The 11,160-nt window shown below is 47.4% G+C and overlaps 1 protein-coding gene across 1 annotated transcript in view; it reads left to right on the top strand.

Moving 5' to 3' along the window:
• The first annotated feature begins 791 nt into the window (after positions 1–791).
• The window catches only part of SPON1 (spondin 1), a 313,280-nt gene continuing 302,911 nt past the window's right edge, over positions 792–11,160 (top strand). Inside the window, exon 1 of the mRNA XM_069554328.1 lies at positions 792–1,324. Coding sequence (XP_069410429.1) covers positions 1,087–1,324 — 238 coding nt within the window. The 5' untranslated portion in view covers positions 792–1,086. The remainder of the gene's footprint in view (positions 1,325–11,160) is intronic.

Below are 11,160 nucleotides of genomic sequence, written 5' to 3'. Positions count from 1 at the left end.
AAAAGTATTACAAGCCGTAGCACTGTGCCTACAGGGGCCAATGGATGAATCATTTTTGCTCCTTTCCATCCATCAGTCTGACCTGTTCCATGACGCTATGAGAAGGGCAATAAATTCAGATAGCCGTGGCATCTGACTCTGTATTAACTGGTCAAAAGCCTCAGTTTGCTCCTCTGTAAAATGAATGAAAGTAATGTCGCATTTATTCTGTGCAGTGAGATTGGAGAAGGTAAGCAGATGTAAGTAAACCTCCCAGAATATGGCCAGGCACAGAGGTGAATGATAGTTGCTAGTTGGGTCCGACCCTTTGCAACTCCAAGGACTGTAGCCTGCCAGGCTCCTCTGTCAATGGAATTCTCCCAGCAAGAATACAGGAGTGGATTGCCACCTCCTTTTACAGGAGATTTTTCCTAATCCAGGGGTCGAACACAGGTCTCCTGCATTGCAGGCAGATTCTTTACCATCTGAGCCACCAGGGAAGTCTACTATTAAGAGAGATTTCTAAGTATAAAGACAGGTCAACTTAAAAAGTATCAGCAGATACATGCTTGACTTTATCCTATAAGCTAGAGACAGTACATTGTAATATGGCACAGAGTAGATGTGCAACAAAAGTTAGTTCTCAGTCTATCCCTCCTTGGGGCACCCGCCTCCACAGAGTCCGGGGTTGGGGTGGCAGCCTCATGGTGGGACAGAGCCCGCAGTGTCCCTAGACCCTATGATTTCCTCACTAGACCCTGGGAATTCAGCGTCGCAAAATAAACACCACCGCGCCGCTAATCGCCAGCTCAGAAACAAAACAGCGCTGCGCTGGGGATCTGGGCAAAATCAGCCCTCCCTCCTCCTCCTCCTCCTTCGCCGCCGCCCTCCCTTCCTCGCGCTGCTCGGCTTGCTCGGCTCTGCTCAGCGCAGCGCAGCTCGGCAGCCGCCAAGCCCAGGCAGCACGTTCTCCCGGTCGCCAGCACCGGTTCGGAGCTCCGCTCCCCGCCTGGGCTCTGCCAGGTCTCGTTTCTGCGGGGACCCCTTCGGGCAGGAGTCGTGTGGCGAGAGCCAGCGGCTAGGGCACAAAGTTGGGGGCCCGCGAGGATGAGGCTGTCCCCCGTGCTCCTGAGGCTGAGCCGGGGTCCAGCGCTGCTGGCCCTGGCGCTGCCCCTGGCTGTGGCGCTGGCCTTCTCCGACGAGACCCTGGACAAAGTGCCCAAGTCAGAGGGCTACTGCAGCCGCATCCTGCGCGTCCAGGGCACGCGGCGCGAGGGCTACACCGAGTTCAGCCTCCGCGTGGAGGGCGACCCCGACTTCTATAAGCCGGGAACCAGCTACCGCGGTAAGTGGCCCGCCGTGGTTTTGGGGGCGCGGGACTTGGCCCCCCGGAGGGCGCCAACCGTGCAGTGCCGGAGGAGGGCGCACGGTTCCCAGGCGCACGGTGCCAGCGCAGCCCGCCGAGGGCCCCCTTCTGTCCTGGATGCCCTATCCTTTCAGCTCCGACCCAGTGTCCGGCGCCGTCGCGGGGCCGCAGCCAGGAGATGCAGCCCCTAAGTCCGAAGAGCGGTTCCCGGGTGTGGGTCGGAGCTGAGCAACGCGTCACTCTGGCCTGGCTTCTACCCCGGGTGGTTTCAGGAGAGCGGTGGAGACTCGCCTTTCTCCAGATCCGTTTCTGGGGTCGAGGGGACCCTGGCTTCTTTTAGTCGGGTCCTAGGCAGGGTGGTGACTCCGGTTTTCCCCACTCCCATCCCTGAAGGAGAGGAAACCAGCTTTTCAGAGACCGGCCCCCAGTGGGACGGTCATTCCAGCTTCCCCGGAGGGATCCCTACAAGAGAAGGGACTTGGGCTTCTCCCCTAACTGGTCCTAGGGCGGGGGGAGGAGAAGAGAAGAACCTGAAGCTTTTCGGAAGGTTGCCTGGAAAGAACTCCAAATTATTCTTTGACGGTCCCAGGTGAGGGAGAAGACCCTGGATTTCTAGGACAGGCTCCCAGTGGACTGAGAGCTCTAGGTAGTTTCGAACAAGGGAGGGGAATCCAGTCAAGACCGAAAGGGAAGCGCAGATTCCTGAGGCCTGGTCCCTGGAGGCCAGAGCTGCTCCCGCAACCCCGAGTCTCAGTACCCGCAGAAAAGCGGTTCTCTAAGCTCCTCAGCTGACAGCCGGCTTTCGAGAGCGCAGAGAGGGGTTGTCCAAAGCAAGTGAGCGCCTCCCGGGCCTGACAGGCAGCTCGACCAGCACAGACCTGAAGACCCCTGACGCCATGCCCAGAGCCCAGAGCCCCTCTCTTAAGCCGGGTCAGGTCCCCAGCCATCTTTTCCCTGCCGTTCTCCAGTCAGGAGCCAGGACGCCAGGCTCGGAAGGAAGCCTGCCTAGCCTCACCGGGGGCCCCGCGGGCGGGGAGTGACAGGGCACGGGTCCCTTCACCCCGGCCCTGCATAGGTCGATTCTGGGGCTGAGCAAGGAAGAGAGGGGCTTTGGGGCACTCGTGGGGCAAACGGGCCCACAGCCACCGCCCTTCCATCCCCACTTTCCCCGTTCCCAAGCGTCGCGAGAGGAAGCTATGGGGGCAACACTGGAGAAAGTTCGGGGTAGTGCCAGCCGGAGCCCGCGTCACGCAGGCGACCAGAACCAGGGACCACCTTTCCCAGAACGCTTCCCCCATTTTCCTGGGTTTGTGTTCCCGATCCTCTCCGCCCGGAGCTACCGAGAGCGCAGTCCGCTTGTGGACGCGCTCCACGCCTGGCGGGCAGCCCTTGCAAGCCCGCACGGCTAGGCGGGGTGGGGGCTACTCTGCGCGGAAGGATGGGGGTGGCGTGGAGAACACCGGGCCCGGCCCCCAGGGAGCTGGCAGCGGGTTGGCCCGGCTGCCCAGCAAGCCAACCTACATGCGGTTGCAGCCTCTTCCCCCCAGCTGGGAAACAGCCAGTCCTCTCCGTGGACTGGAGGGAAGTGGGTGTAACCCCGCTGGCCTCTTCAGCCCTCCCCCAAACCGAGGACCTGAGTCCCTGAGAAAACTGCCCCAGCTCCACGTGGCAGCGAAAGAGGTGGCTCCGCAGTCAGTCCCGGGTTTAGTAGCTGTGTGACCTTGTGCGAGTCCTTTAATTTCTCGGATCCTGTTTCCCAGTTATTGAAAACAGATGTTTGTCCAGCTACCTTGGGGGGGTCTTAGGGAGTAAATGAGTGCATAAAGATGAGCGTGCCTGAGCTACAGTGGGTTCCCAGTATATATTAGAGTTGTCAGTGAGGCCCAAATGGTTTAATAATGAAGGGATGTGCACGGTCAGGTTCACTTTGTTTCTGCCATGTGTGCGTGTGTGTGTGTGTGTGTGTGTGTTTAAAAGTAGGTTTTCTCAGCACTCCTTCAAGCCAGTCTACCAGTGGATGGCAGTTACCTGGTGCTCAGGAAATAATTGAATGAGTGAATGCATGAATGATTTCTCCATATTAGGAGGCTTGCTTAAGACTATTACTAGTTTAGGACCAGAATTTCTTTGGGGGATAATGGAGGCTAGTCTGCAGCCCAAGAGTCCTACTGGGTCTTTATTCACACATGAATCCTCCCAATTTGGCTGAGCACTGGCCATGAGGGATCCCAGCACTGAGACAGAGATGCATCTGGGATTCACATGAACAGAGGGGTTCCGTGATGGCCTAAGTATCCATGGACAGCGGGTGAAAACTGGGACTAGACTTTCACCTTATAGGTTATGCCAGCCTACAATGTTAGTCTTCAACTGTGACGCCCGACTCAGGCGTTGGTGGGCAATCATCTTACCTCTTTTCTGGTGGCTAAGAGATCTTGCAAGAAAGATCTTGCAGGAACCAGGCTAATACCTCCTGAGTCAATACTTCGGATTAGCAAACCTGATTCTGCCACTCAAAGTTAGGAAGAAAAGGGCACTGGCCTGGTCTGTGACATTTTCTGTTGGCTTATACTTTCTTAGAATAGTTACATTAGAAGTAAATCTAATACGTTCTGCTCCGGGTATTGACTTAGGGCTATGGAAATTAACATTCTCCTGGTGTTCTGTTTGCTTTTTTATTTTTTACTGAATTAGGGCCCCTCACAATCTTTGGAATCAATGGTCTGTTTTCCTGCCTCAAACCTTTGTCCTTGGGATTCCAGTTCATCCCCACAGAGCTTCCACTCTCCATGCCCCACTCCCACCCTCCCATCTCAGCATATCCTTTAGATTTTCTAGACTGGAGTAAAATGGTCACTATGGAAAAAAAAATTAAAACATGGGGTTTCTTCTCAACAGTCAGGATCCAATTGAGATGATGATTCAGCCTTTTCCCAAGTTGTTAGCACTATATTGACTGCCTCTTCTCTCCCACATCTCTACCCTCCCTCCCTTTTTCCCTCAATACCACTCCCTCTGCAATAATTGTGCTTTAGAAAGCTCTGAAAGGCTTGCTCTGTTTCTGACCATGGCCTCCTTTGGAAAAGAGATTACAGTGATTAAAAATAACAAGTTGAGGATCCTCAAGGGGCTTCCCTTATAGGAGGACAATTTGCAGGACCAGTCATTCCCAGATCACAACTTCAAGCCAAATAGAAGAAAATCAGCTGAAATGTTCAAGAATTGATTGAAAATAAGAGACTCTTTTGTCTGTCCAAAGGTCTGTTTATTAGGAAAATAAAGCCAGACCCTGGCTAATGAGAGTGGCTTTTCCTAGATGCTCTTTAAAGGGGAATTTCAAGGAACTTGATGGGGAAAGAATGCCCAGGCAAGATTTCAAAAGCTTGACCAACTTCAAGCATAATTAAGGGATTTATTCTAAACAGGGAGGTTTGGAGACCTCCAAAGCTGCTTTGCCTTCTCTTTCTTTTTCTCACTCTGGGGCACACACTTTCATAAGAATGTGTGTCCCAGAGTGTCCCATCTCCACCTGGTAGAAAGTACACAGGCTTTGATATTGGCTGGGTCTGTTTCCACTCTGGCTCAGTCACACATTCACTGTGTAACCATGGGCAGGCCACTTTACCTTTCTGAGCCACAGTTTCTCCACCTGTAAAATGAGACAGCTTCTCCTACCATCCTAGTATAGCTGTGAGAATTAGAAATAATCCATGTCAAAAGAAACTGTCATACTGTAGGATATATATATATATATATATATATATACACATACACACACACATACATACATACATACATATAATGTTGTGAGATCATTATTTATTTTGGAAATAGAAAAATACTTGGCAGCTAACACTGGATGAGACATTGTGTTAAGTGCTTCCTACTCATCTCACATATTCCTTCCAGTACTTTGGGGCAATTTGCTATTTTTATTTTACAGATGAGGACACTAAGCCTCAATAATCAGTGGAGTAAGGATACAAACTAAGGAATGTCTAACTGCTAAATCTGTACTTTTAACTAGTTTTCTATACTGACGCAATAAAATGAATTAGTGCAATGAATTCACCCAGCTACCCACAGTCTTCTGGGTGGTGTGGCTTTTTTGAAGGAAAACAGCAACAACAAATCAAGATGATAACTGACATATCTTGGGACACTAAGTCTGAAGTGGGTCCTTATTTACATTTGCTTTTTTCTTCTTGTAGATTTCAGTATTGCATTCGCCCATAAGCCAAAGGATTAATTTAGAAACATGAAGAAACTTGCCAGACTTTGGCCAATTCCTTTTGTTTGTGGGGAAACAGAAACAAATTGGAAAGGGAAAAACCTTAATTTGACTCTTGTTTTATTTTTACATGCAGATATTATATTACCCATGTCGGTAAAATTATATGTTTGAAAAGTATATACATAGAATATGAAAAACTTAAGCTGGATGAGGTCTTTTAAATAAACTTTTTATGTAGTGGTTTTTTTATAATTAAGCACTGCTGATGATATTGTAATTATTTATAAGTGACCCTCTTGTTTCCTTTTTTCTTTTCATTATATAACTTTAATTTTTAACTTTTGCTCTCTTTTTATAAGTATTTAGTTCAAATCATTAATGAAAATTAAAAAGATGTATACATATATAAATGCTTATGGTTGTGAGGCTTGTTCCTCTGAGTTTGATGAAACACAAAAGTCAGAGCATACAAAAAATGAAAGCATATAAACTGAAATTTTTCAAGGTTTAAAACTTGAGTACTTACCTATACAAGTTAAGTTGTCCCTCTCCATCTGGCTGACTGAACTGGAACAAGAGATTATAATTGTTGATATGTTTACAAACATGCTGTTTGCTTATTATACATAGAATGACAGATGTAGATCAATACCAACTTCTGTAGAGGAAAAAACTTTAGCCATCTTGTATTAATCCGGATACAGGATAAGTTCATTACAAAAAGACCAGAAAATACAATATTTTAAATGAGAGATGATGCTGGGAAAGATTGAGGGCAGGAGGAGAAGGGGATGACAGAGGATGAGACGGTTGGATAGCATCATCACCAACTTGATGAACATGGGTTTGGGTGGACTCCGGGAGTTGGTGATGGACAGGGAGGCCTGGCGTGCTGCAGTTCATGGGGTCGCAAAGAGTCAGACACGACTGAGCGACTGAACCGAACTGAAATGGAAATTCCATGATGATGGGCAGTTTGCTCCACATGCCTACCCAGGAACCCAGGTTCCTTCTGTCTTGTTGCCCTGCCTCTTCTAGCACTCTGCAGTCCAGAAGTAGCCACAAGTCACAGTACCTGAAACATGGTTAGTCCAAATTAAGCTGTGCTGTAAATGTAAGACACACACTCGTTGTTGAATAATTAGTATTAGAAAAATAATAAACTTCTCATTAACAATATTTTGTATTGATAACATGTTGAAATGATAATTGTCGTCGTTGTTGTTTAGCTGCTAAGTTGTGTCCAACTCGACCGCATGGACTGTAGGCCACCCGACTCCTTTGTTCATGGGATTTTCTGGGCAAGAACGCTGGAGTGGGTTGCCATTTCCTTCTCCAGGGAGTCTTCCTGACCCAGGGATTGAACCTGCATCTCCGGCTTGGCAGGCAGAATCTTTGTACCACTGAGCCACCAGGGAAGCCCCAGTAATTGTATATGCAGGCTAAATAAAATATAGTTAAAATTAATTTTACTTGTTTTTCATTTGTTTCTACTGGACTCTTATTAACAAGTAAAATGAATTTCCCCTGGAAAAATAATGTCTCACATTCTCTTGCTCAGTGACAGGTCATCTGGGTGGGTTTTCTCAATGGCGTGTGAATCAGTAGAGGGAAGGAGTGTTGAGGTGTGTGTGTGTGTGTGTGTGTGTGCACGCGCGCTTGCATGTGATGTGCTGATAGGGTTCATACCAAGAAGAAAAAAGGGGCCAGTATGTCAGAGTAGCTTGTCTTTCTCACCCTCTTCCTCAGTAAAGGAGGAAGCAGCAAGGAAAGAAAGGATGAGGAAGAAGATGGTAAAGCAAGAAAATGCAAGAGAGGGAGAGGGAAAAAGAGAAGAGAGGGAAAAAGAAGAGAGGAAGGGGAAAGGAGGAAAGAAAACCTTCACTGGGATATACATTTAGAATGAAAAAGAATGAATTTACAGTTTTTTAGAGTTTAAAAGTATTAATGAAGAATATAATTTTCATCCTCTTAATGGATAATTTCCCTCAAATCAGACCCCATTGATCTGGTATTGTTTTATTAAGATTAATTTTAAAATAAGTGCTCTTAATTTGCTATGGAATTTACTAAATTTTCTGATGTCAAAGTTTTTTAATTGATATAGTTGATTTACAGTGTTTTTTCAGGTGTACAACATAGTGAATCTATATATACATATATTCACATGAAGTGAAGTGAAGCCGCTCAGTCGTGTCCGACTCTTTGCGACCCCGTGGACTGTAGCCCAGCAGGCTCCTCCATCCATGGGATTCTCCAGGCAAGAATACTGGAGTGGGTTGCCATTTCCTTCTCCAGGGGAATCTTCCCAACCCAGGGATTGAACCCAGGTCTCCTGCATTGCAGGCAGACGCTTTAACCTCTGAGCTACCAGGGAAGCCCCTATATTCTACATATATTCTATATATACATACATACCTGTTTGTTTGTTTTTTTTTTTTCAAGAGAAGAGTCCTATCTTACTTGAGGATTAGATTCAAGAGTCATTATGGAAAGCAAAAATCACATAAATTTAAATTACTCCTTAAAAATCCTTTGCAATTGTACATAAATGATCACATGGATACTAGATTCAAACTAGCCTTATTTATGTGCCCCTGCAGATAGTTTTGTTAGTGGGGAATAGAAATATAACTGATATTTCTCAGGAAGTTCAGCATCTATTTTTCCCTCCAACATTGGAAGAGACCAATGTTTCCTCGGTTGGAATACTGTACAAAACCATTGGTTTGCTTGTCCTTAGACACTGATGTGACAAGTATGAAATACTCACCATCTGATGAACTGAGAGAACCAAGAGTCCCAGATCATGCTCACTCAGGCACATGAATTACGTGTATGTGCCTGAGTGAGCATGAACTGGGAAGTGGCAAGTGGCCCAAATGATCTCAAGTATTATTTCCTCTCTCGGTTTTTAACCTGATGGTGTGCAATTGTGTCTGATTCCAGTCACATGCACTTCTCTGGAGCACCGACTATGTCAGAGAGCTCACCATGTCACATAAAGCTTTATGCGTGGCTGGCTAACTCTTGCTGATTTAAAGTTTCCCGTTTTTATGGGGTGTCTTGGCTGGGCTGCAGTTGAGGCTAGAATAGGGAGAGCAGTTGGGTAACACCCCAAGAAGGCCTTTTTGAGCTCTACATAGACAAGGCTTCTAACTTTCAGAGTACTCAAAACTGCCATGAAAAGTTCAGGGAAACTTTAAATAGAGGCCTGCTCACATCCACTGAGGTCTAGGCGACCCATGGGAAATAACCTGGGTCCTGTCTACTGTTGTAGTTCTGATATTTGAAAACACAGACCAGGTAGCACGGAGGAAGGACAGGGAAGGGCTGCGAGTCCAAAACACAGTGTGGGGGGATGGGAGCGTGGGAGGATGGGCAGATGCAGCAGTGGGAAGACCTGAATTCTCCCTGCTACAGGAAGCTCTTCTGATGCTCCTCTTCTTCCCCGCTTCTTCCTTTTCCCCCTCTCCTTCTCTCTTCATTTTCTTTTCCTCCTTTTCTTTCTCCACCACCTCCTCACAGCAGCAACCCTGCCCTTTGAATTTCCCAAATACACCAAGCTCATTCCCACCCCAGGGCCTTAGTATATGCTCTTCTCCTTGCCTAGAATGCCCTCCCCCTGATCTTTCTATGGCTCACTCTGTCTTTTATGTCTCAGCTCAGATGTCATCTCTTTAAAGAGGCTTTTCTGACCACCAATTTATGGTCCCCATTACTTTTGCCTGGTTTTATTTTCTTCATAGCCCTGAACCACTCTCTGAAATGATCTTGTTCATCACCTGCTTCCTCAAGCTAGAATACAAGCTTTATGAGTGCAAAGACTTGTCCTTTCTTATTGGCTACTTTATCGCCAGCACCCAGAACATTGTATGACCATCACAGGCACTAAATCATTATTTATAGAAAAATGAAAGTATTGTTTAAATCCCAAGAACCCCTCTAAGAGAGAGATGTGAGATCTCGCTCTAAGAGAGCTGGATAGAAGGAAGGGACAGCATTTTTCCCTCTGCCAGACAGAGGTGAGGCCAAGGGATGGGGACAGATGGCAAGGATCTCCAGGCGGTGGCAGCAGAGAGAAAGGATGCTCAGGGCCCTGGGGGCATTGGCTGGAGCCTGAGGGCCGGCAGATGGTCTGGGTCCAGGGTGAAGGCTGTTGGAAGGGAAGAACTGGCAGTCCTGTGCACGGTGGAAAGCAGGATTGTTGATGGTTCAGAGGTGAGGAGCACATGGACAGCAGGCAAGAGAGCAAAGGGAAGCAGCTGCCAGCCTCAGATGCTGACTCTGATTACCTGGAGAAGAGGGCACAGGGGATTGTTGAGCCCTCAAACCTAGACACCAGTTATTAAAGTGACTTTCCGTGAAATCAGCAGTTTGTGGAGTCATTTGTGTGGTTTCCAAACCTAGCTATGCGTCAGAACCACTTAAAAGTTAAATATATATATACACACACATATATTATATATATATATATATATATATTTCTTCACTGACCCCACCCTAACAAAAGGCTGGATTCCAGAAATCTATATCCTTTCTTTCTATCTTTTCTTAAAGCAAGATGATGAGACACAAAGAGAAGGTGGTGACTTCCCTGTGATTGTGCTTGCCCATCCCATGTCTCCAAGCCCTACCCCCAGCCTCCTAGTCCCATGGACTGTAGCACCAGGTCACATCACTGCCCTGTCCTGTTACTGCCAACACGGTGGCCAGTGCTATGTCCTCAGGACCGATGACACAGCAGTGGCCTTCCCCTGCTTGGCTGTGAAATGGTGGGAGGGAAGAGCTGTGAGCTTCCTCTAGGTGACCACTCACAGATGAGCAGAGCCTGAGCCGGGGTGGACTGCGTTGTATTGTACATCTCGGCTGCCAAAGACTGCCTCACGTGTACCTTCTACTCATCGTCTGGGGTCTGTCTTTTGGAGTCCAGCAAAGTAAGGTCTCCCCTTGGCCATATGGCAGACCTTGAGGTGTCTGTGGAGAAACAGCTGCCGTAAGTTCTGATTAAATTGCTTGTTTCCTCAACCATTCTTTGTGGGACCCTGTTTCTTATTCCCTGCACCTTAAACTCCAGATGTGCTCTGATAGGGAGGGAACAGGGTGGAAGGATTATCTCCCTTGTTCTGGACACTGTGTTTGTGTTAAGCTTGCCAGGTCTCGTGTTTGCTGTTTTGGCAGCTGTGTCATACTCTGGAATCACACTGAGCTTGCAGCCAGCAAAAAATTCCTGAGATTTGATGGGAAGGCTCGCTGCCCTCCTTTCCCTGTACTAGTGAAACTGGTCCTTGAATATCAGCTTTGACGTGATTCCCCATTAGACTTAATCCAGCATATTTGAGCCCATTCTGCTAGCTGTCAACCATTCATGAATCTGGATTCTGTCACTGAGTGACCTGTTCACATAATCTAATTTTGGATCATCCACAATTTTGACAAGCAAGCCTTAGAAGTCTTTATCTGAGAAGTTGGTAAGAAAGATGAGCAGGTCAGGGCTTAGGACAGAGCATTCTGACCTGCCTTAAAATCTTTCTCAAAAAGCTGACATCCAATTAAAATAGCTTGGAAGTCAACCAATTTT

This window comes from Ovis canadensis, chromosome 15, assembly GCF_042477335.2.
Source record: "Ovis canadensis isolate MfBH-ARS-UI-01 breed Bighorn chromosome 15, ARS-UI_OviCan_v2, whole genome shotgun sequence".
NCBI classification, from domain to species: domain Eukaryota; kingdom Metazoa; phylum Chordata; class Mammalia; order Artiodactyla; family Bovidae; genus Ovis; species Ovis canadensis.
The sequence above is the reverse complement of the archived record's forward strand: the minus strand, read 5'-3'. Positions and strand labels throughout refer to the sequence as shown.